Source organism: Botrytis fragariae, assembly GCF_013461495.1.
Source record: "Botrytis fragariae strain BVB16 chromosome Unknown tig00000075, whole genome shotgun sequence".
NCBI classification, from domain to species: Eukaryota; Fungi; Ascomycota; class Leotiomycetes; order Helotiales; family Sclerotiniaceae; genus Botrytis; species Botrytis fragariae.
In genome coordinates, this window is record NW_023500995.1 from 1,654,947 (window position 1) to 1,679,616 (window position 24,670).

Here is a 24,670-nt window from a genome sequence, read left to right on the forward strand (position 1 = left end):
TGGAAAAGATGCTCGAAAAGTAATCTATGGCAAGCAAGGGTTTAGATACGAAAAAGTTATATAACATACATTACTTGGGAAATGTAGAGAATCTGCAAGTATCTGTTCAATGTATTCAAGACGCGACTGGTAGTCGGCGTGGTTGTGGTTTACCGCCATGTTGATTAAAATTGATCTGATAGCTTGTAGGGTGAAAAGCCTATATTTTAGAAGAATTTGTAGAAACGTTGTGGACAGAGAGAGTTTGAGTCTGTATAACTTTATCAACATTGATGCTTAGTTTGGGATCATATATGCTTAATATATTATAGTATTTGAGTGCTTGTTGATGTGTGCGAGTAGAAGTTGAAGTGCTTAGTCAGGCTGTATAGTTTTGTTTTTTGAATTTATCAATTTTTTGAACTACCTGAGATGCTATGTAATATCTCTTGTGAAGTATAAAACAAGGGGTTTCGAAAAGCATCTGCAAGGTTTTGGGAGAGACAGGGTGTGAATAGATTTCCTCCACCATCTTCAGGAAAACCAAATACTGATAAACCTGATGTCAACTACTCTATCATCAAGATATACAAATACCAAAAATACAGACGTAGTCAATTATTGAACTCGAGATTACAGTCGTAAATGAATTTGATATCTGAATCTCCCAGGCGCGAGGAGCTTCGATTAAGTGCTCGCTCTCTTTCAATGCTCTACCTTTTCTATGTACTCAAGTTCACAATGTATCTTCTATCTAGGGACTAGAATAAATCTTAAAAAATATGAAAAGCAATTAAAAATGTCAATATCGACTTAATTTTTACCCAACTACTTCTCTACCCACCTGACCCCTCCAATCAATCTTAACATAAATACTTAGCCATTAAATCAAGATTCAAGATACAATATCATTGCCCAGCAATCTCCCAATCTCCTCCGCAATCTCCATGATTCTCTCCTCAGTCAATTTCCTCCCAATGATTTGCACGGCAACGGGTGCTCCGTGATATGCTTCCGGATCATCTATTCAAACATTAGTAAACCACTTCTGCAAACATAACCAAACCCCCCTCCCCCAGAAAGAAAAGAAACAAAACTTACACTCCCCCTGCACCACTCCATCCACCTCATTCAGCCCCTCATACCCCTCTCTCCTCCCATCCACCCTCTTATCCGCAAACAATACCGGCACCACCACACTCGTAAAATCCAACAAATTAATCACACTCGTGTACCCATAATACACAAACCGATCATGACGAACCGCGGCCGTCGCCGCCACAGGCGTAACAATCGCATCGATTTCCCTACCGAGTTTTTCTTCCATGATTCGAAATTGCTCGAGGTATTCGCATTGGTATGCCCATCTTTGGAGATTGATGTCCCAGAGTTCGTTAAGGGAGAGAGGGGGGTCAGTGGTGTTTGCAAAGTCGGCTATATTGGGGATGGGAGGCTCGCCGGATGCGGAAAGATCAGTGCGTATATCCTTGGGGTTGCTTAGTGGCGATTTCGATGGGGAAACTGTAGGTTATTGACTTACCTGTCCGGCATCTGAACTGTATATTTTGTTGAGGAGATCTTGAGCATGGTCATGCTTGTAGGGCTTCCATTCAAAGACTTGATGCCCATTTTCTTTCAGAGTATCGACTACTTTTTTGATGCCACGGAGAATTGGGGGATGGGGTAGAACCTGAGATAGTCAGTATCGCATTGTCTATAGGTTTTCTATCCTTCTGGAAAGCGAGATTAAACACTTCCACCCAGCTGTGTTTACTTGAGGTCTCGTCGTTACCGCAGTCATAGTCGGATATTAAACTTATCCTCATTCCATATACAAATGAACTGCCAGAAAAGTGCTGAGAGCCTTAAATGAACTTGACACATACTTTACCATCAAAATCATAGTATCCGATCGTCAAGCCACCATCCGAAATTCTAGACTTTATAACATCGGCTTCCGATTGCCTCCAAGGCATAGGAACAACTTTAGCATCAAATTTCCAAGGTTTTTCTGCAAGAACGGATTCCACAAATAATCGCATATCTAAGCAAATCAATAACTCGAACACGAAGAGCACCAAAAAAGTCTGAGGAAGTTTAACATACCTGCAACTGAATGTGTGATGGGACCACAAACACTATGCAAAGTTTCTTGGCCCTCCATACTATTTGCCATCTTACCATAAGGAAGACGACCATGACTTGGACGTAAGCCATACAAGAAATTGAATGCCGCTGGTACACGAATAGAGCCACCGATATCAGTCCCAACACCAATGATTCCACCTCGGAAAGCAATATTTGCACCTTCACCACCTGATGAACCACCACACGACCAATTTTTATTATAGGGATTCACCGTTCTCCCTATAATGTTATTGGTCGTTTCACAGCACATCAAACTTTGGGGCACACTGGTTTTCATGTAAAAAACGGCCCCGGCTTTGAGTAAAAGCTTGACGAGGATTGAATCGTCATCTTCGTATTTGCCAAGCCATGAGATATATCCCATAGATGTCTCAAGACCCTGATGGACACAAAATAAGTAGGAAACCTATAATGGAATCGTATTCCACTCACTTTAATTCTGAATTGATCCTTCAAAGAGATTGGTAGACCATGAAGTGGACCAATTGTTTTCCCCGTTTTCTTATAGTGCTCATCCAATTCCTTAGCACGTGCAAGAGCCATCTCAGGAAAGAATTCAAGAGCACAATTTATCTTAACATCATTAACATGGCTCATATTGCATCCGTGAACTACTCACAAGCTGATGGGCTAGAGCGGCTCTTTTACAAAATGCCGTTGTTACCTCTACGGAAGTCAATTCACCCTTTGCCATCTTGGCTACGAGGTCAGTAGCTGCCGAATTTGTAATGGAGATCTCGTCAATAGACATCACATCAGCAATATTAGTATATCCCATCACACAATCCTTAGAAGGCAGGGATTTCAAACGCCATTCCAAAGGGATACTGGCATTGATTCGATCCTTCTTATCTTTTGCAATCTCTTGCCAAGACATGTTGCTTCGATTGAGAGAACTAAATGGCGGTTGATACTTCAAGTGGCCCAAATAATTAGAGGTTCTGGAGAAGAGGGAATCTGAAGAGATGGCAGAGGAAACCGAGAAGATAGCACGACAACATCCGATAGTGGGGTTAATGTACCTAGTATGTCATAGCCTTGTAGGGCTTGAAATAGTGGATGTTTATGTGTGGGGAAGCTGCGATACTTGTATCTGCAGACCAGGTTCAGGCAGCGACTAACAATGCGTAGCAAATTTTGGTATGAAGAAACGCATGCCGCTCAGGGGCATCGAACGCAACATTCCACGCAAACGATAATACATACAAAGTTTCATAAGCTCGATACGAATTTCCGAAGATGTAGGACACATAATACAATAAGACCTAATCGAGAACCATAAACTATTGAAAAAGACTCGGGTTAAATGTCTAAAAGAGGACGCAAAATAGAATACAGCGGGGAACGGGGATGCCAAAGATCTCAAGCAAATCATATATGGATGACATCAAAACCAAGAAGTCTCAGAATGAAAAGAGTCTAGGGGGTCGAGCATCTTATTACAAACGACAATGGACCTGAGCCGCCATCTAATTAGATGTAGAAGTTCGAGCAGAAGGTCGAGGAGTTTTTCTTGATGACCCCGACTCGGACAATAACGGTGTACTCTCAACAGTAGTTCCACCTTCGTCATCCGTATCGTGTTCTCGCGAGCCTGCAATATACCCGACAATACATCTTCCATTGGACTGCTTAACGTTAGTGAGTGTTTTCGAACCAGCGAATAAATGATTTCACTTACAGCTCCACCCTCATTATTCTGTCTCTCCCTTCTAGCCTTTAGTTCGAAAGATATCCCCATAACCAACAAGCATCCTTGTAAACACCCTGTGATCAAGAACACACCCCATGTACTCCAACCACCAGCTCCTAATCTAGCAAAAAGACTCATGGACCAAACAAAGCTGCCAGGAGTTTGAATACACATCATTGGTATACTCAGGCTTCCAATGTGACCAAGATTGTATGTCAACCAGATTTGAGGTATATATTGGATACCTGCAAGAATCGTAGCTATAATCCCCAATGTGTTGGCCCATACCCCGAGTACATTAGGGTGAGCGAGTGCCAATGATGCACTGACAACGATAGTAACGAATCCATGGAAGAGACAAACCAAAGCTACCGTGACAGCTGTGCGCCATGTATGTTGTTGTTTATTATCATCGAGTGTAGGAAGGGTCGGAGTTCGCGGGAAGAATACCATGAAAAGGACTAATCTATATGAAAGTGCTATTAGCATTTGACATCTTCATTGTAGATGATCGCCTTGCGTACATTACACTGAAGCAAAACCATTGAACCCCAACTTGGGCAATACCAAGTAATCCAGCGGCACATTCAAAGGTGCTAACTGTCTTGCAACATGCCACATCCGCGCGAGATGCTGGCAGAACTATTATATTTGCAAAAGCGCATGTTCCTGATGTTGTACCGAGAAGAATAAAGAAGGGGGATATTCCCTCTGAGGTTTTGCGACTGATGATTCGATAATGTTGAGGTAAGTAAGAAACGAGAATTCCAATAAGAATGAAGCTGGATAAGGTACATAAGTTGTTAGTAAGTTACTATTATAAATGAACTGAGAAGTCTGGAGAAGCTGCTTACATTGATACTGCGAGATTGATGTAGCTCACATCTTGGAGCTTTTGGCAGCGGTCTGACAAGTTATCTGTGATAGACAACATGATGATGAATTGTAAATTGTGAATGAGATAGATGAATGATGAATCTGCTAATGGATTATCGGAAAATCCAAAGCTTGCTATTTTTATGGTGAATGAGTTTAGATCATTGGTAAGTAGTTGTGAATGTTGATGTTTATCTCAAGTGAAGCTTTAAGAGAAATGCCATAGCTACCGGCACCTAGGTACATAATAAGGTACCAACAAACATGGATCAACACGCTCAGACACGCTTCTCCCATGCTATCAGCTGATAGGAAGGTGTGAAACACAGGGGTAGCTGTTTTATGCGGCCGCATTATTCCATGATTACTAAACAAATTCTCCAAAGCCACCGGTGAGCCACCACCACTACTTCCACTTCACGCCAACTAACGGTGAACCCTTAGTACAACGGTGGACCCTTGAGTAGTTGGTGAGAATGTTCACTTCATAGATCGCCAGATGTTCAAGTGGCCGTTCCCATTGGTGTATGTGTTCAACCTTCCTGTACTTTCTTTCCCTATTGTCTAGTACTGAGTATCACCAAGTTCTGTTTCTGTTGATCTCTCACCATAGCATGACCCAATTTTCTCATCCCATATTGTCTTAGAAATGCAAGAGACTAATGGCTGGTGAGAAACTAGACATCCGTAAGTATATGGAAGTTCGATCTCTATTGCAGCCAAATATCAAACAGCGAATTGCGGATGCATCATTTTCAAAGTGTTATCAGTTTATTCTACATGGATCTACCAATCAAACTCATCTCGAGCCTGCATAAACACCGATTTTAGTGTCGTTGACTGCAGTTACCATTCATCCCCACTGTAACCCCAGCTCCGGAAACGAACGGTCTTCGAATACAACCTGTCTTTGTCATCACTTTGAATGATTCAATAAGTTCCTCTTCGTATCCATCTATTTCCTCTACATTTGAAATTCTTCATAAGCAGAAGTTTCTTGATACTTTACCAACAGCATTTGAAGTGAATAATAAGTCCATATAAATCCTTCTATCTAGCTTCAACAGAATATCCACCGCAAAGACGGATCTCGTTCAAGTAGTTTCAATCATTTTCAGCCTTTTTACGGCTACAAACATCATGACGTCCAACACGACTATAGTCCCACAAGTGCAAAGTAGATCTTCCAAACGAAGTCGCAATCGTACACTACTCTCATGTACGGAATGCCATAGGAGGAAACAAAGATGCAATCGAAATCATCCCTGTAATGATTGTCTGGAGCGGCGTGTTCCACATAAGTGTCAATTTGTGATACCTTTGTAAGTGTCCATTGACAGGATACCGAGAGTTTTTATTGATTCGGAGGGAACAAAGAAGACAGAGAGATTCGAAACTTGATTATCAAACCACAAAAGCTGCTCGTGATCGAAGGATACTTGCTGGAGAGGAAGTTCTACTTAGCCTTGAATCGGTCGACGATCTAAGAAGCGTTGGATCATCTTATGCATCCACTCGTGCGCCTACAGATTTAACACAGGCATTGTTCTCTAATCATACTCCTACTCACGATATAAAACTGCGGGCTTCCTCTTGGCACAATCTAACGAGTGGGATTCTAGATGCGTTCGATCCATTCTCGATATTTCCAGATACAGGTGGAGATCCACTTTCCAAATCAATTCTCATAGAATACTGTAAGCAATTTCTTTCATATCTCGGGAGAATCTTTACTGATAGCAGAAAGTTGTTAAGCAATTATGTCCGTGGCTTGGTACATATGATGACGCTAAAGTTGTGGGTCGCCCAGCATTCTCCTGGCTACCATTTGCTTTGCAACATCCCCCGTTATTCTATGCTACGTTATTAGGTGCAGCCGTTCACCTGGACCGCAAAAGACCTATAAACAAACGCAGTCTGGTCTGGTACAAGATTGAGACAATGCGTTTAGCAAATGAAACAATGAATGTACCTCGCGAGGCTGCTACGGATCAAATGCTTATAGTGGTTTTAATCTTGCTATATTTCAACGCAAGTCTTCGCCTTGATATGTAAGTGTCGAGCTGACAATAAATTTTAGGTCGGTGGTGGAGATGGAGAAGAATACGAAATGCATCTCTTAGGTATTAATCAAATGTTAACCATGAGAGGTGGTATGGACAATTTAGGGATGAGAGGTATGGTTAAAAACTGGCTGGGAGTTTGTTATGGTCCTTGGCATCATGATTGGCACTATGGTCTTTTTGTGGATTTTTATGGCATCAAACGACATTCGTACATGAGATGACACAATCAAATTCCAAATTTCGGTTTGCAAGACTATCATAAAGTTTGAACCTCCAAAACCAACCCTTCTCGAATCACACATCACCAACCAAGCCAATAACTGTCTGCAGCCACTTTACTTTACAAACTCTTCTTCCACTCTTCCACGGTCAATACCTGATTTGCAAACAATGGCCAAATAAGATTAGTGGCAGCATCCTTTGCAACGGTAGTAAAGCCTGCCGTTGCATCCTTAAGCATGGTTACATGATATCCCCTAGTACCGCCATCAGTCACTGTCCAAGACACGCAAATCCAAGGTTAACTTACAATTCATAAGCATATCTTGCTGTGGATTCCAAACAAGTATTTGCCGTCAATCCGGCAAAGATTAGATGGGTGATATCTCTTTGCTTCAACTGGTAATCCAAATCGGTGTTTGAGAACGAGCTATTTTTCTTATATTAGTCATCCTCGCTTTCTCAACCATATCTTCAAAATGCACGACATAATACATACCTGCTGCACCAATGTTTACTAACAACCACATCTCCATTTCCCTCCACATCCGGCTCCAATCCTTCATAAATCTCAACACCCCATGATCCCTCCTCAAAAGTCTTGTGATCTCTTTGACCTTGCTGCATCACAGTTGCATGTTCCCAACCTGCTAGAAATCCAACTTTTACCTGTTGATGCAAACCATAGTAGATAGGAATTTTCTGAGCACGAGCAGTGGTCACGAGATTCTGGAGATGAGCAATGGTGTTTGTATCGGCGAGAGACTCGGCGAGAAGTTGGTTGACTTTGCCTTTGGGATGGAGGAAGTCATTGTAAGGATCGATGAGAACGATTGCGGTTTTGTTGGTGGATGACATCTTGGGGGATTGATTGAGTGGAATAGAAGAAGTGAATAAGTATTGTGATTGAGAATGGTGAGTTGTGTTGAATTCAATTGAGATGCAATGGAATTATCTTCTGTCTTTATATATTTCTTTGTGAGCTGCTTACACGCAGGAGAGCACCCCTCATTGATACACTAATATCGGCCTTTATGCATGTACGTTGAGTGGAATGTTACAAATCATCATGTTCTCCTTGCTTTATCAACTGATTATATAAACTTGACACAAATTGTCGCTACCTATATGAGAATTGGAACATCTAGTCTCGGATAATACTCCTCATTATTAGATTGTTAGCTTATACGGCTGGGATGTGGAGAAGACTAAAAACGGCATTAAGGCATGATTAGATGATGAAATGCGGGGTGTGTACAAGGATGAATTCAGCCAATGAAATGAATTGTTTTCTGTTTGGAGGTCACTGGAAAGATTGAGCCACCACAAACGATTCGAAAATTTCTACAGAGGGCGATTCATGCTCGAAAACGCTGTGAAGATTGGTTCGAGTCATCCAAATAACACTGATGTTCTATGCAAGACCTCAAGAAACTCCCAAGACACGGAATCCTTTTGGACCGAAACTTTCAATAGGTTTCAAAACCTTGAAACTGAAGACTGTTTGGAAGAAGACAGCGAGGTCGAAAATGATGAAGAAAGTTCCGAGCCCAATTCCGACACCTCAGACACTTCAGACACTTGCGAACTAGAAGAAGAATCTCTGGAGATGAAAATGGGCATGACAATCTATATTTCTTTGAGGATCTTCATCGAATTCAAAATTTCCTACATGAGATATGGAGGAGATACAAGAATAAAACGCTAGATCTCCTCACTGCCACATTGATAACAAACACCGCGCTTGAGTTAGTTCGTCGTAGTGAACAGGAAATCTTGAGCAATGCACCAAAGTTGTTTTCGAAGAAACGATCCTATGACACCATTGCAGCTGTCACCTTCTACGCAAACGGACTCAACACTGGGAAGGACCCTACACAGAAAATGGAGCTGAAGGAATGGTTACGGCCTACACCATTTGATGACTCCATATATCTATCCACTGCTCGTATTCTGATGAAGTATGAAGATCTTTGTAAGATGGGCCCGGGTTATCCTATTCCTTCACTTCCGTTACGGGCTGCCTATATCTCATGTCTGGAAATCCTTGTAACTCCTTACATGGATAAGAAAGAAAAGGTGGATGTTTTACTTTCACAACTCATCATTGATCTCGCCCTATTCGACACGTATAACAGAATGACGAAAGAAGATGAATTTAGAGATCCGGCACTATATGCACCTCCAGCGGCAGATGCTCTGACTGCTGGCTTACAGAAATTGAAACATGAAGGACATATTAGCGCCACTGTCGTATTTGCCTCCCAAATATTTCTCGATTTGAACGAGATACCTGGTGATAACATCACAGCAGGATGCGAAGATTGGGAGAGGCTGGTTTCTAAAGGCCAAAATAGTCTAGATTTCTGTTTCTGGCTCCCAAAGGATACCGCTGGTGGTCACTGGTGGAATCCTAGCGATTTACATACGCTCAAGAAGATACTCGAGATCAACTCCAGGTATACCAACTCAGGAATGTTCATTAAACTCAAAGAGTGATTCGTAGAATCATACTGCTCAGGGCCAGATTGGGGTAAGGTGAACTATAACGAGTCTATTTCTACAACAGGCTTGGTCAATCGCTTGGGTCAAGAATCAAGTAACACTTCTGTCCTCCAACCAATGGCGAGCAAGAACACATACTGCACGGAACAAGGAAACCTATCAGGAGTAAAGTTCTCAAATAATCTAGTGATAACCGACACCTATACTCGATTTCCAGAGCGTGGCCTTCTTTCGAACGGCAGGTTAGCCCCTGATTGGAGTAAACAATGGTTGGTAAGCATTGGCGCAGTTATGAAAGCTAGTAACACCGAGATACGCAATCAGCAACTCATTGAAGGTGTTAGGCAGCTCGATATCCGATTGATAATGCCTCACGACGATCCATTGTTTCTCTACACACAGCGTCCTATGTACTGTGGAATAGTTGCTCTCAGATTATCGATGAGCTACGACGAGGCCGGTCTCGCCCATTTTGATTATCACCTCGTCATGATCTTCACAGCACATCTGTACCATGAATGTGTAAGAACCAACTTTATTCTGAAAAGACGGCCAGCAATGGAAACAATGATAAAGCTACACAGGAAGGAAATTTTAGATGAAAACGTGCCAAAGTCCGCAGACGAGGTATACAATATATTCTCCAAACACTTTCTCCTCTCTAAGGTTTCAAATCGAGAATATACCAGAGCAAAACCTTCACTGAATTTGACAATGCTGAAATTATCAAGAAATACTCTCAGTCAGGCTATCCGTCCATTTCTGGAGCACCAAGCCGCTTTCAACGAAGCCACCAATAATTTCCAGAACCTAGTCCAAGAACTCCCATCGGCACGCATTATGAGCGACAAATATCGACGTGTGAAGCGACAACTTACTTCCTTACAATTGCTTCGTGTTTTGGAAGACTTTCTGCCCGATGAGATGCTGAAAATTCAATTCGATTACATCGCTTTGACAATCGTTTGTTATCGTCTATTGGAGAAAATTCGATTGGGAATCGATCCCACTGAAAAACAAAATCCGAAGCGTATGTTGTCAACTGAAATAGAACCGGCATATTTGTTTATGACTTTGGATACACTATCTAAAGGGAGGACTGGAGGCGAAAATCCATTGTTGAAAATTGCAGCGGGGGTATCAGACAAGTTTTTCGAGGAAATTTTGAATAGTTAAGAAAGTAAAGGGCGCGATGATCTTACTCAACGCGGTTGGGATGTAGGGAAGCATCATGATGTTGAGTAGTCATGATTTCAAGGAGCGCAAGATTGGTGTTGGTTAGGGTACTTTTACGATAGGAAATTTGTATTGTATAGAGATCTTTGGCTGAAACTATGCGAGTATAGACCACACTTATTTAAGATATGGAACTGTATTGATTGACAAAAGGAAACTCTCTCGCCCTCCACTTTAAACATGATGTACCTGAAAAAGAACATTTACTACTGATGCTCATTTCGAACGTCTGGGTCGAGCTAAATGTCATGGAACATAGATGGTGAACATTAAAAGTGAGTTCCTGGCCTACGTAAAATTCTATCTATATTTTCTTTGATAGTCCTCTGTTGCACATCTATCCAGGAGATAGGAAAGTATACTGCTACCCCTGAATCTAAGGAAATCTATTTAAATATTCCCTCTGCATGAAAATGGAAAGGCTTCTTACAACCCTTCTATAGTACCAATTGTTGCATATCTGCGCAGGAATATCTCTATACTAACACTTTAGTATGATAGTAGCTTAGAATTAGCTCAATGATACAATCTCTATTCAGCTTCGAGAAATCCATACTAGAATACTAGTTCATTGCTAGCCCTTCTAGCTCTCTAGCAAAATTCGATTTCACACTACTTTCCGTGATACCTACTAGTCCCTCTTATTGATACCTAACATATCACATTGACGCATATCTATACCAGATACCCGAGTGAGATTCAAAGTAAGCGATGATAGCAAGCCAAAATCTATCATTAAAATCATAGCGAAACCTTTCCGCAAAAGGGGTAAGCTCTCAGAATCACATTCAAAAGAGCTCCGTCTTCGCCAACATTCGGCTACAATTTTCGGATACGCAGCAAAACCTCTCAAGTAAAAATATTCACCACTAGAGACTATCGTCTCACACACAACGTAGCTAGGTATGATAAGCTAAGAACTACAAGCGAAAAGTTTCGTTGCATATCTGATTTCAACGGCAAAAGTGAACTACTACTATCCCTTCCTGGGTAACCATCCTCTCCATCTCACCAAACCTTAGCCACCGATCTATTTCCAAAATCAACCAACCTTCAACCACAAAAGTGAAATTCAGATATGCAACAAAGCCCCACAACCCTCCATATTCACTCAAACTAACCCCCAGCGCAGACTTCATCCCTATTCACGCCCTCTCAAAGAAAAATTATTCCAACATCATCCGCCGATAAAATTCACGAATTGGGTTTTCAGATATGCAACGAAACTCCTCGTTGACCGTAAGGCAGGCGCATTCACTTGTAGACCTCCAGCACTGATGCTATCCGTGTAAGTCTTATTCACTTCAGAGACCTAGGTTCGTAACGCTATATTACTTGATTTTGTGCGGTGGTATATGTATAAATGATACGACCAGAAGCTTTTCAGGCGTTCTCCTCCTCGGAATTTCATTTGAATGCTACGCCGGAATAAGAAATGCAACAAGCAGATGAGGGAACGAATCAAATTGTGCGTTATTGTCCAAGTCGGATACGGGATATACACAGATAGATGGTCATCAATCTCATCTACCTCCATAGCGATGTACAAATCTGCACCATATATGCTACAAATACGCTGCATCTCCACACAACTCGCAGGAAAGTGCTCATAGACCCAAGTGCGCACTACCAAGACAACGAGTTCATAAAGAGCAATCGTACTTGATTTTTTAAAGTACAAAATTCCAGTGTTCAAACCGACTAAAACCTGGAAACTACAATGCATCCAAGGGAATACCGTGCACTAGCATGGCGAAGGGGGAGCCCGAGTAGCTTTAGTAGGATGTCTACTAGAAAGCCTAAAAATGGATAGTTGATATCCAGGGCTGCATTGTGAGACCATGCTGCTATAAAGCATAACATCCAATAGACTGAGGAAGATAAAAGAACTTTTGAAGGGGATAATGATGTCAGCCAGTATCTCTAGATTTTTCAGCTGGCAGGAATCTTCCAATGCCATGGAATAAATAGCAAGAAGGATAATGAAGTGAGTAGGGTTGGATTGGTTTGAAGATGACCTTTGATGCATCTTATGTATTAGTACATAAACTGTATATTGAAGTCGACTAGCTCTGTTAAGACTTGAAGAATCAATGCCGCATATCCTCTAATCGCGCCGCCATGTATGTCTGACACGTATGTTCCATCTATATACCATAACGCCTTGCAAATGCATCGTACTAGTTCCATGATTCCATGATAGCTTGTGTATCCATCCATACTGTGTCTCCAATGTGGGCATAAAATGAGTCACAATCCCCATAATGCCCAATGCCCCTCTCAACCTATATGGACAACCCAATTGTGCACCATGCCTGCAAATTCGAATCGATTACTCCAAACGATTCATCAATCCTTTCCTAACTTTCATATTGACAACCCCTCCAACACCAAATGCAGGCACAATTCTACATATTCTAGCCGCAGCACTGACACCCCAATTCTTCTTTATAATACTCCACCTATCTCCCCAAGTAACACCTTGACCTCTGTTATATAAATCCAAGCCCAATAAATGCATAGGCGTACTCAAAAGCTGTACGGAAGCCGGTGCGAGAAATTGGGAAATTGTTTGTCCGCTTATCGATTTTTGTAATTCCTCAGATAGATTCTTATTGATAATCGGACCAAGCATTGGCGGTATGTTGAATGAAGCAAAAATGGTGAGACAATCACGAGCAGTGAAGAGTATATATGAAGGAAGTGGTACAGGTCTCGGTGGACCGGAGGGACCAAACATACGGGCAAACGTTTGATCTTTGAAAAGGCACAATCCGATATTTGCAGTCGAACTTGCAACGAATTTGGAGGTTCCAGATGTGACTGTGGATGCGGGTTTATTGTGTATGGTGGATGTAACAGTATCGAGGGTATTGGCTGTTAAATATGTGCCTCCATATAACATACATATCAGGGCGAACGGTTTCGAGAAGATGAGACTATGAGGTCGGAGAACAAAGCTCTTGAGGGATAATCGTAATGATTCTTTGAGTGTCGCTTGACCTGAGGCATTTTGCATGATGCCTCTGTTATAATATTAGCAATTGGCGCAAGAGTCAGGGAGTTAAAACTTACTTATCAATGATAGTGATAATTGGCGCAACCATAGTTGCAGCAGTGGCACCAGACACAAAATCCACACCCAATCTATATGGCAGATTCTTTGTATTCCACTCTCGAGGTTCTGCTATAGGTTCTGCGAGTTCAGGACTTCGAGTCACTGTCTTTGGGTTGTCAATTTTCATTGGAGATTTTGGTGACTCCATATTGTGTGAGTCTTCGGATTTCATAAAGAAAATGTCATGAACAATCAACCAAGAATCAACGTCTCTCTACAAAATGAATAGATGAGAAATGTAGAATCAATTGGATTCGGTATCAAATAGATGTGAAGCAAACAATTGCTTAGAAGAGACTTGGAGAATGGAGAATGACACCAAGGATCCGAGTAAACAAAAATTGTATCTCCGTACAATAAAGTTTCTTGAGTGGAGGCCGAAGTCGCACTATGCAATCAAAATGCACAGAGGGAAAAAAGCAATTGATAAGTAGAATAAGCTTATCGGAGAAACCCTTTACGATAGCAACCCGAAGCTAACCGATTGTGTGCAGCATGAATCAATCTCTCGACATCAGTGGAGGGGTTTCTTTTCTATTTTCTATTTTGTTTCTTTCTACTTATTGCAAATGAATTGATGAACACCAATACAATGCAAATGTAACCCTATCTACATTGTCATTGCTGCCATCAAAGCAGTAGCACCGCAATACGGGTTCTCTACAGCAAACGATAGCTTCAGTTAGCCGTTCCGGGGGAAAGAAGCGGATCCGAAGAGTAGGTAATAACAGGGGCACATCCTACCTCAAAATGATCCAACCAATCATGAAAACTAGATTAATACCCCCCATGTTTCTTCGCTTAATGAGAAAGATCGTCGTGACTTTGACATTCAGTTCAGAAGTTGTCTCGTCAGCTTACCACGACGAGATATATAATCTGGTTGAAGTAGCAATATGGAACCGGGAAAATATGATGATTCATTCAAAGAAGAAGAGACGGGAATGAGTGACTCTTTACTGAGAGACGAAAAGGGAGACACATGTCAACTAGAATCTCAGCATGATGAGAAGCCACGGATGACACGGTCCGGACAAGGCTTGCGAAACAAATGGATGAATAGGCTACTACTTGGCCTATTGATATTCTGGGTTTATATATTCTTACCGCAGAGCAAGGATACATTCGATGATGATGCTGTACTTAGTGAGGATAGTTGGTCTTGGGAACTGGTAAGGAATTCTTATTGGGGAAATTAGATGGAGCTAACTGGACATCATTAGATCAAGCCAAACTCGGAATTAGTTTGGCATAAGTGCTTTGATGAGTTTGATTGTGCAAGATTGGAGGTATGACTACTTTTTCTGTCGACTTTTTCATTACAAGCTCATCATATACTCTAAATGCAGGTACCACTAGATTGGTTAGAGCCTACCAATTCATCAAAAGTTGTTTTGGCCGTCTTGAGAAAGAATGCAACATCAACGGTGGATTATAAGGGTCCGCTCTTTGTCAATCCTGGAGGACCCGGAGGATCCGGTGTAGGCACCGTGAAAGATTTTTGGAAAGCTGTTCATGTTACTGTTGGAGCCAACCACGTGAGTGCTGACTGTTCCCAGTCACTTCAAGACTACAACTAATAATCAAAATAGGATCTTATTGGATTTGATCCTCGTGGTAGTGAGTTTGTAGCATCAAATTAATAGTGAGATCATGTATTGACTTTATGCGAAGTTGGCGCCACCACCCCTTCTGCTCATTGTTGGAATGGACCACGAGAGGAGAGAATCTGGGGCATTCAAAAACTCGGACTTGTCGACTCACACCCAGGAATGATCTATGATCTTTATGCACGTCAAAGTGTAGAGTCTAAGAACTGTGAAGCTAATCTTGGTGATCTATCACGATTTCTGGGAACAGCTTCTGTAGCAAGAGACATGTTAGAGATACTCAATAAGCTCGGGTATGAAAAATTGAGATATTGGGGTCTGAGTTATGGTACAGTAATCGGAGGTACCTTCGCAGCCATGTACCCCGATAAAGTTGAGCGTCTCGTTAGTGACGGTTCGTATTGTTTGCGACTTTAGACAATGAAGGCTCGCTAAAGCTCTGATAGGAAACGTCAATTACTCAGAATGGTACAATGGAACCGGAATCCATTACATCGAGGATACGGACAGAGTAATGCTAGCTTTCTTTGACTTATGTCATAAGGCGGGTCCCCAAAAATGTGCGCTCTATGCCTCAACGCTTATAGCAATCCAAGAACGACTCGAAGCTATCTATACCAAGCTTCAAAAATATCCATTGCAAGTCTTCCCTACCACAAACAACAGAATGGAGTTACAGTCATTGGGAATCACCCGACCAGAACTTCTCGCTTATTCGGACGTGAAGAATGCAGTGATCTACTCACTCTACCAACCTTTAGCATTATTTCCTCACTTGGCCAAAGCTTTAGCTGCACTAGAAGCTGATGATGGTATACCTTTCTTGAAATTGGCTATAGCTCAAGGACACATACAACCAAGTTTTACATGTGGTTGCAACTCCCCTGACTGCGAAGAAGAATCCAGATGGCCACTAAAAGCAATTGGAAATGGCGATGCAGCAACATATGTAAAATGCGGAGAAGGTGATGCCGATGCAGATAAAGATAGTTTGGAGGTTATGATACAATACGAGGAAGAGTTGCGAAGAAAAAGCCCATTATCGGCACCCGTTATGTTCAATATTCGCCTATCGTGCGCTGGCTGGAAGTCAAGAACAAAATGGAATTTCGTTGGTGAGTATTCCTATCGATCACGCTTCTCCTGATCAGACATGCTAATAAGACTCATTTTCAAAGGTCCATTTGAGCAAAACACCAGTCATCCAATCCTCTTCATCGGCAATTCAGCAGACAACATCACACCACTAGGAAGTGCAATATACAACTCACACTTCTTCCCTGGATCCTCTGTTCTAGTACAGAATTCTTATGGTGTAAGTTCCTCTCATAATAACATCCGATAATTCACAGCTCATCAAATTATCTAGCATACCTCGGCATCTTGCCCTTCCAAATGTACAGCCAAACATCGACTTGCGTATTTTCAAACCGGTATTCTCCCATTAAATGGTACAGTATGTGAGCCTGATTTTATACCATTTGGAATTGAGGTTGAAGGTATGGATTCGCAAAGTGATGGGGATGAAGAGTTGGAGTGGGCATTGAAAGAATTGATGAAGTTATTGTAGATTTTGTCTACTTTGTCTAGTTTTTCTCATCTATATGCTTTAGATGGAGGAGGGGAAAATCATGAGTATCAGATAGGAAGGACAACAGGAAGATTGAAAATCAGATTGGAGTAAGTAAGACCACCAAAAGCATGCCTTCAACCGTCACGGGAGAAAGAAAATATGGTTCATGTATTCCGTGCTATGTAACCCTTGTAAATGACCTGGGCTTTCATAAAGCCCCAGATACTTCACTGGAGAGAACATGTTAGCATAGTAAAGCAAAATTCATATCTACCAATTGGCCATCTATATCTCCCTAAAATCTATATCTAGCAAAACCATCCATCTAATCCCGTCTCAAATCAAGCCCTGAAATCCCAAGCCCCACACTAATTACCCCCTGCGGTCGGAAACGGCAACTTCCTATGCATCCGCATAACCACTTCCGCAAAATCTCTCTCATTCTCTTGGCTCAAAATCCCATGCCTCACAAAAAAGTCAATCATCACCACCGCACTATTCGTCTTAAACGTCCCCTTCCGCAACTCCTCCATCACCTTCTCCACCCCCCACAAATAAAACCCCTCCACCTCATCATCCCTCGGCGTCGGGATCGTCGCTTCCCCAACCTCCAAATCATACACATATATCATATCCGCCGTCACCAATCCCTTAATCCCTCCCGACCCCTCCCCACTACTCTTCATATACGTAATCACACCCGTCGATTTGACATCTGCACGGATAAGCTCAGAAGACAACGAAGCCTCTTCATCAGCTTCGTGAATGATGGTTTCGAAAGGTGATTCATCTGCGCGTACACCCCCTGCCACCGTGGTATCGAATTTCCCCGGGTACGTAAAAAGATGCGCGCTGCGTTTTGCGACCCAGATTTTCATTTCGCCTTCGGAGCTGCGGGTGTAGATGGTGAGATGTGCACCACGGGATATGATACCGAAGAGTGAGGCGGCGTAGCGTTCGAGGTTTACGGGTTGTTTGGCGCCCGGGATGGCGTAGGGCTCGCTGTGTTCGCCGTGGAGAGTGCTGAAGATATCCTTGTCGATTGCTTCGTTGATGACTGTTGCGAAGGCGTTGTTGCATGTAGTGGAGTAATCGTTTGATGCGATGTCCATGGGATGCAGTTGGACGCTCAGGGGAGGGTTTTGAGTGATGGTGAATTCGGGGGACCAGGGCATTTGGGAGACGATTTCGGGAAGCATGTAGCCATGGACCCGATCATCGTCTGGGAGGTATAGCTTGTATAGTTCGTCGATGTTTGCATCGTATGGAAAGCTGATAAAGGGGTAATTAGCATCATAATTTTTAGGGAAAAGATTGGATAACTTACTTATCACAAGCTTTCACAAGATCTAGACATGACTTCTTCGAATCTGAGGACATGATGATTGATCATACGATTTGCTTTAAAAGTGGGATAAACTAAATCCGACGACGAAATGTCCTCAATACTAAATCTCCAATTCTCAATCTCAAGAAAAGAGCAGAGAATTCCAACATGTAAACCCAACAAACTGGTCACGAAACACCGCGTAACGTGATGTATTGAAGATGTTCCCAAAGTAATTTTCAATCGTATCACACTTTCTTAGATAACCCATCTGGCCCGTGTGTCATGTATCAGAATAAGCGATACGCTTACCTACCCAACCCCTTGCACCCTCTACCCCGCATTTTACTACCCCAGAATAGATACGCAATACCACCTCCTCCTCACTTCATGCAACCATGACCTGTTATTTGTCTCAAAGAAAACATGTATTGTCATTGTACTCTTACAGTACTATCAAACAATCAGTCAGTGAGACACGATGAAAGTTGATGCTTTGAGAAAAACATCGACAAGTTATCGCACGATGGATTCAATATATTTCTAGTCGGAAATTGATGTATACATAAGTAGGTACTAACAAGTACCTAACCAACTTCCACCCCGTTCATACAACACCACTTCAAAGATATTACAAACAAACCATCAATATCTCACAAACCCTACATACCACCCACCCCGGGCTCTGAAACCCCTCGGGCTTTGAACCGGGATCTAATTCCAATCACCACCATTCCCTCTCACCCCCTCCCATCTCAAACCACAAATCACAATACCGGGATTTGTACTCCCTCCCTCTCTTCCTCACTCACTCACACTCTCACACATCATTCTCCTTTCCTCTCCTATCCTATCCCACCCTACCCTATCACATCCATTCAGGCTATACCCACCCTACCATATACATCCATACCTACCCCCAACATGATCACGAGGACACACCAAAGATACCTACATAAACATGTTCTTTCCTCCAGAATATAGATTCTCGTTTATTATTCTCTCCTTCCTTTCAATTATTGATTTAAGTTTTAAGTATCGGTTTCTTTAACCTCTTTCCATCTTACACCCATCACCAACACCAGAACCAAGCGATAATCATCGCAATACTCTCCTCACAACTCACCACTCACTACTCACTACTCACCACTCATTCCACCACCATCCAATCTCCACCCACTCATCTCAGCTAACCAGCACATCTCATAAATTCCCACTCACCAAACCATCTCTCCATCTCTCCATCACCACCAACAACCCCCTCAAACCCAAACCCAAACCCAAACCCAATTCAAGATGGCCCGCCCAACCCTCCTCTCCTCCCTCTCCCTCTCCCTCCTCACCCGCTCAATCCGACAATCCTCCACCACCGCCACCACCAAATCGCTCACCCCCCGACAACCCATCTACTTCGGTCCCAACGTCTACTGGGGAAAAGCTTGGAAGAATGTTTACGGAACTGGGTTACTGTATGTTATTTTCCATTTCTTCATTTCTTCATTCATATATTCATTGGATTAAACCTCCCCCCGCCCCCCCCCCCCCCCCCCCCACCCCTTTATTTCAAAAAGAGAAAGAAAAAGAGAAAGAAAAAGAGAAAGAAAAAGAGAAAGGAAAAGAAAAAAAGGAAGAGAAATCTATGCTATGCTATGCTATGCTATATTATGCAACACCGTACCGTACCATGCTAACATCTCCTCTAAATAGTTACGTCCCCGTCGTTGCCGCAGTCATGTTTTGGCCCGTTCCAATTGCGCCAATGATGAATTTCTCAAAGGGGGTTAAGAAGGAGGGTGTGGTTGCTTGAGATGGGAATGAACTGATGTGATGTGGGATGTGCGATGGAATTTGCTGGTTGAGATTTATCTCAGACGAACATGCTGGGAATTCCGATACAAGCACGGCAAAGGTCATGAATGAATAATACAAGAAAAATATATGATACCGTCCCATCGTGATTTTTTCATTACTATTTCATGTACTTGCCCATCATAAGAACTAACCGATTGACCTAAAAACAATTTGGGTATATCCTCTTTTATACACAATAAACACAACCTCCCGTCATGATATCATTCAATACATGTACTTCAAATAATACAGACCAAACGTTTAAAACGCAAAACACCGCCATCAAAATTCTATCCACTCAAACTCCCGCTAATTCGCAATTGTCACAAAGAACTCCCCTTTGTCAAATACTGTGCTATGATACCAGCTTCTGGCGTTTCATGTGGTGTCCTATACTCACTCGTTCCTCGACTAGTAACCCCTCCAATATCAAGTCCATTGGTTGAAGTAAGACCACCATGATCATTATCAAAGTATCCCTTTTCTTTTCCCTTCGAGCTTGTCATCCTGAATTTTTCCATATTGACTTCACTTTTTGTTTGTGAAAGATTGGCGCTGCCAGGTCGTTTCTTCTTCTTGTCTCCCTTTCCTTCTTTCCGCTTTCCAATCAAAGTTTCATTCTCGACCGAAGAATTTCCAGCTGTACGCATTCCTCTAAATTCTCTGACAACTTCAGCAAACCCTTCCTCCAAAGTCTTCATTCTTGCCAGCATCAATCTTCCCATCATACCATCTGCAGTTTCTTCTTTTTTATCACGTTTCATCGCCATCTTTGTAGCGATAGCCATTTGAGTTTGAAATGAACTCGGTACTGCGCCAAGTTGTGCGTGCTCAAGACCCATTTCCGATAAACTGATATTCAAACTAGATTCTTTATGACGCAAAACGCGATTGCGTGCAGGATCTGGTTTAGTGATAATTGGAACAGATTGAAAATTTGTACGGTTGGGTAAAATAGGACGTGGTCGAACAGTTGTATTGGTGAAGTTGGCGGTTCTTGGAGTACGAGATCCTGATTGGCCTGCTGGGGTATTGGTTCCGGTATTGGCTTGTGAATACATTTTTGCTGTTAATGGCCGTGAACGAGGGGGAGAATTGGACGAGAATGAAGAATTTTGAATAAGAGGGTTGAAGAGAATCGTCGTCGTTGATAAGTTCCTATCATGAGCTTTCTTCTTTGGTGTAGACTTGGATTGCTTCGAGGGAGAATTGTTTTGTTGAGTGATATCTTGCTGGGGATTGAAAGCCGCAATGGGAGAGATAAATCTCGTTGCAGTTGGGGTTTGAAAATACTCTTCTTCTGATTCAGCACCACTTTGGCTGAAATTCGTCGCTGTATGCTTATCCTCGGTATGTTCGTCTTCATCATTGGACAACAATTCATCATCTCCATCTGCATCTGTATGACCCCCACCAAACTCATTTGGATGTAATTCATCATCTGAAATTCGAGTCATGTCATGAAATCCTGTAGACATGAATTCTGCTGGGTCACTAGCCACAGATCTATTTCCGGAAAGCTGACGACTGAGTGCACGATGCCTCATGGCATTTGCTTGCCTAGATTGCCTTCGCATCTCTAATCTTTCCAATATAGAACGATCTTGTTCTTGTGGTGGACTAGCAACGTCTTCTTGACGTTCCATCCAGTTATTGATGACAGTTTGAGTTTGTCGACGATCAAAACTAGGACGATTTCTACCAAGATTATCTCTCGGCGTTAGCCTAAATACTTCATCAAGAGCTCTGTCTTTTTGAAAACCAGCAACGGAAGATTCATGTCTCCTCAAATTAGGACTAAAGAGTCCATGCCTGCGATCCTGGAACGATATTGTTCGCTTCGATCGTTGCCCAGCTTTCTCAACCAAATCCGTAGGTTCAAAGACAGATCTTGCCAAGAAAATCTTTTCGTAGACGCATATACTGAACAATAAAGGGAAATGAGTCAGTTTAATAACAGTACGATTCATCTTGATGAATGTCCTAAAGGGAAAAAAGAATCTGAATGGTGTAAGAACCCAAGCAAGAATGTTCGTAGGTGCTACATAAGAGAAGAGGGCATCATTCTTAACCATAGAAATTGTGTTGACAGCAAAGACGAATTGATGTTCTTCGTTTGCGTTTGAGACGATTGACATGAAGGAGTTTGTTAAAACCGTAATGAGAATGGTAATAACGAGGAAGTGACAAATGAAGAGGAACAGCACAAGTAATGCCTTTCCTAGGAAATTGTAAGTTTCCCATGCTTCCCATGCCGCAGGGGTAAATCCCATCAATATCTGAAAGATCTTGTAGGCAACTCCTGCTGCATCGTATTCGCTTTTCCCAAACGATAGAGTGAATGCAACAAAAAAACCACTACAAGCTATCAAAATTAGTACAAACACCGCCACAAGATCAATTGCCATCAATCTAAATGCGATCAATAGTTGTGAGAAATATCGGTAATGGTCCAGAACACTGAATAATCGAGGGAATAGTAGGATTGCATTAGTTGCAAGAACATCATACGCCATACTATTCCACTCCTCTCTTCCATAGTCCACCAAGAAAATGCCATACAGCCGCATGCAATAGTAAACAGTAAGTAAAACTAGAATACCCAAGTCGAAAGCATTCCAGAAACTCATAATATATAACGAGAACCCTTGTTCATTGAACCCAACTACCTCATCAAGCATGAAACCTGCACTCCAAAACCAAAATATGACTTCGAGACCGGTGATGTCTGTTGATCTTTGACTGAGAACAGCTAGAAAAAGAACGAGAAGGATAGCGAGTGAGCAAGTGGAGAAGAATTGACGATATCTTGGTACCCTCAATCTCGAAAGCTTGAATAGAGATGCATCTCTTGGGTCATATAATGTGACCGTTCTCCTAGTCAAGGTCTGGATCGCTTGTTCGGATTCTGGTTCTTTATTTTGAAGTTTTGGGCGACTGATTGTTGCCCCATATTGAATATGATCACGGGTAAGTAATGGGACCGCAGTGCCATTGCTTGGACTTGGTTTCTTAAGTTCAGTCCGGTTTATTGATGTACGATGGAGATTATCCGCCGCAGAATGGAATACAATTGTTCCAGCCCAAATAGCCTCTAGTTGTTGCACTACGAGTGGGTGTGCCAAAAATCGTTTCGCAGACGCCCTAATAGCTACCTCCAAAGTCGAGATCCTGGCAGCAACTGGTTTTGCACGATTTCTTTGATTCCAGTTTGTTATGGGTGGATTTGGTTCTGCTACTCCTTGTAATGGAAAGAAGTCATAGGAAAGAGCATCGATTAACTCTCTAGTGTTGTATTCCTTCAATAATTTGATAGCTAGAAGCTCGCAAACTAAAGCTCTGGTTAAGCTATTCCCTGCGTTACCTGGATTTGCTTGACTCTCCTTTTTGAATTGTAAACAATTTGCCATCAACGCATATAAAGTAGCTCGATTAAAGTGCGAAATTCGAATTTGTTGTTGCATAGGCTTCACTAAGAACTGTGAGACTTGTGGTGACCGTAATTGATCCCATGTCAATGTGGTTTCCGTCCGCGGGAGTATGATGAGTCGAATGGCATGTGTGAGATTATACACTGGAAGCGCATCTAATCAAATATTAGTATTGGGTTTTTGGAAAGAGATACAGAAATGCTAGATACCAAGATGTGCCGCGGAAAATATAGGCAAGAGAGGCTGATCTTCATCACCATCTTCTTCTTCTACTTCGTCTTCATTACTTCCTTCATCTTCATCCTCCCCATCGTTTTGTTGCGCAATCTCCTCCTCTGTATCTTCTTCTATTTCCGTTTCCGTAAAATCTGCGGATGCATGTCGAGGTAAACGTTCTCTCGTAGCCGCAGCTGGTGAAGATCGGTCAACATTCAGTGTCGAGAAAGGGGAATGTATCTCTTGAGCGCGTCGTCGAGCTTTCACTGGACGCAGTAATGAAGATAACATTTTTGTTTGGATTGTTTTCAGCTCAAAATCCGCGGATGAGCGATTTAATCCTCAATCCTGTGTGATCGGAAATGGAAGGTAGGAAGGAACGCTGGTTGCTGAGAAGGCTGCCTTTCTTGATTTATTTCATCTTGTAGCGACGGGAGTTGAAGAAATGAAGCAACGCAATCCCAAGATTGATCGAGCGAAGGAAGAGTTTCAAAGGGTTGTAGAATATTAGCACATTAGTAGTGTTTGTAAATAAAGAAAGAAATAAGTAAATAAATCTTTAATTTCCAGGTTATCGCGTTTCTCGAGCACTTTTTAATTATTCCTCGTCCCAGCTCCCAGGACCAAGGCTCGGTCGTTCGAAGAGTGGATGGATATTCCTTGATGAAGATCAAGCAACCAATTTATCGAATTAATTAAATTATATATCAAAACAATATAAAGGAAGAGAAAATGAAGATATAAAATCTCTTCCTGTAAAGAGTAAACGTAGAAGATGGCAAACCCAAATCCTGTTTCATTTGCTTATCTCACAACCCTCCC

General features: G+C 42.1%; 11 protein-coding genes across 11 annotated transcripts; 5 read left to right on the top strand and 6 right to left on the bottom strand.

Moving 5' to 3' along the window:
- Positions 1-874: 874 nt before the first annotated feature.
- Positions 875-3,004, bottom strand: Bfra_006002 (putative acetamidase protein; the record flags this gene model as incomplete). The annotated part of the gene is made up of 7 exons (XM_037336376.1): positions 875-1,002; positions 1,081-1,465; positions 1,520-1,669; positions 1,866-2,023; positions 2,086-2,506; positions 2,560-2,700; positions 2,747-3,004. The coding sequence occupies 7 exons, from the start codon at positions 3,002-3,004 to the stop codon at positions 875-877; spliced, it is 1,641 nt and encodes a 546-aa protein (XP_037191586.1).
- Positions 3,005-3,596: 592 nt separating this feature from the next.
- On the bottom strand, positions 3,597-4,754 carry Bfra_006003 (putative pq loop repeat protein; the record flags this gene model as incomplete). The annotated part of the gene is made up of 4 exons (XM_037336377.1): positions 3,597-3,755; positions 3,809-4,286; positions 4,345-4,602; positions 4,675-4,754. 4 exons carry the CDS (start codon positions 4,752-4,754, stop codon positions 3,597-3,599), a joined length of 975 nt encoding a protein of 324 aa, XP_037191587.1.
- Positions 4,755-5,836: 1,082 nt separating this feature from the next.
- Positions 5,837-6,983, top strand: Bfra_006004 (putative c6 zinc finger domain protein; the record flags this gene model as incomplete). The annotated part of the gene is made up of 4 exons (XM_037336378.1): positions 5,837-6,018; positions 6,065-6,393; positions 6,444-6,700; positions 6,777-6,983. The coding sequence occupies 4 exons, from the start codon at positions 5,837-5,839 to the stop codon at positions 6,981-6,983; spliced, it is 975 nt and encodes a 324-aa protein (XP_037191588.1).
- A 119-nt stretch (positions 6,984-7,102) lies between these two features.
- Bfra_006005 (putative nicotinamidase-like amidase protein) lies at positions 7,103-7,839 on the bottom strand (the record flags this gene model as incomplete). Its single annotated transcript, XM_037336379.1, has 3 exons — positions 7,103-7,238; positions 7,292-7,411; positions 7,481-7,839. The coding sequence occupies 3 exons, from the start codon at positions 7,837-7,839 to the stop codon at positions 7,103-7,105; spliced, it is 615 nt and encodes a 204-aa protein (XP_037191589.1).
- A 502-nt stretch (positions 7,840-8,341) lies between these two features.
- On the top strand, positions 8,342-9,480 carry Bfra_006006 (uncharacterized protein; the record flags this gene model as incomplete). Its single annotated transcript, XM_037336380.1, has 2 exons — positions 8,342-8,600; positions 8,690-9,480. 2 exons carry the CDS (start codon positions 8,342-8,344, stop codon positions 9,478-9,480), a joined length of 1,050 nt encoding a protein of 349 aa, XP_037191590.1.
- A 123-nt stretch (positions 9,481-9,603) lies between these two features.
- Positions 9,604-10,662, top strand: Bfra_006007 (uncharacterized protein; the record flags this gene model as incomplete). The annotated part of the gene is made up of 1 exon (XM_037336381.1): positions 9,604-10,662. The coding sequence occupies one exon, from the start codon at positions 9,604-9,606 to the stop codon at positions 10,660-10,662; it is 1,059 nt and encodes a 352-aa protein (XP_037191591.1).
- Positions 10,663-13,054: 2,392 nt separating this feature from the next.
- Bfra_006008 (uncharacterized protein) lies at positions 13,055-14,012 on the bottom strand (the record flags this gene model as incomplete). Its single annotated transcript, XM_037336382.1, has 2 exons — positions 13,055-13,748; positions 13,798-14,012. The coding sequence occupies 2 exons, from the start codon at positions 14,010-14,012 to the stop codon at positions 13,055-13,057; spliced, it is 909 nt and encodes a 302-aa protein (XP_037191592.1).
- Positions 14,013-14,736: 724 nt separating this feature from the next.
- Bfra_006009 (putative alpha beta hydrolase fold family protein) lies at positions 14,737-17,020 on the top strand (the record flags this gene model as incomplete). The annotated part of the gene is made up of 8 exons (XM_037336383.1): positions 14,737-15,012; positions 15,064-15,129; positions 15,190-15,378; positions 15,433-15,460; positions 15,515-15,844; positions 15,897-16,565; positions 16,629-16,765; positions 16,820-17,020. 8 exons carry the CDS (start codon positions 14,737-14,739, stop codon positions 17,018-17,020), a joined length of 1,896 nt encoding a protein of 631 aa, XP_037191593.1.
- A 371-nt stretch (positions 17,021-17,391) lies between these two features.
- On the bottom strand, positions 17,392-18,403 carry Bfra_006010 (putative thiamine pyrophosphokinase-related protein; the record flags this gene model as incomplete). The annotated part of the gene is made up of 2 exons (XM_037336384.1): positions 17,392-18,295; positions 18,351-18,403. The coding sequence occupies 2 exons, from the start codon at positions 18,401-18,403 to the stop codon at positions 17,392-17,394; spliced, it is 957 nt and encodes a 318-aa protein (XP_037191594.1).
- Positions 18,404-19,646: 1,243 nt separating this feature from the next.
- Bfra_006011 (uncharacterized protein) lies at positions 19,647-20,157 on the top strand (the record flags this gene model as incomplete). The annotated part of the gene is made up of 2 exons (XM_037336385.1): positions 19,647-19,819; positions 20,058-20,157. 2 exons carry the CDS (start codon positions 19,647-19,649, stop codon positions 20,155-20,157), a joined length of 273 nt encoding a protein of 90 aa, XP_037191595.1.
- A 367-nt stretch (positions 20,158-20,524) lies between these two features.
- Positions 20,525-24,139, bottom strand: Bfra_006012 (putative integral membrane channel protein; the record flags this gene model as incomplete). The annotated part of the gene is made up of 2 exons (XM_037336386.1): positions 20,525-23,787; positions 23,842-24,139. 2 exons carry the CDS (start codon positions 24,137-24,139, stop codon positions 20,525-20,527), a joined length of 3,561 nt encoding a protein of 1,186 aa, XP_037191596.1.
- Between the last annotated feature and the right edge of the window lie 531 nt (positions 24,140-24,670).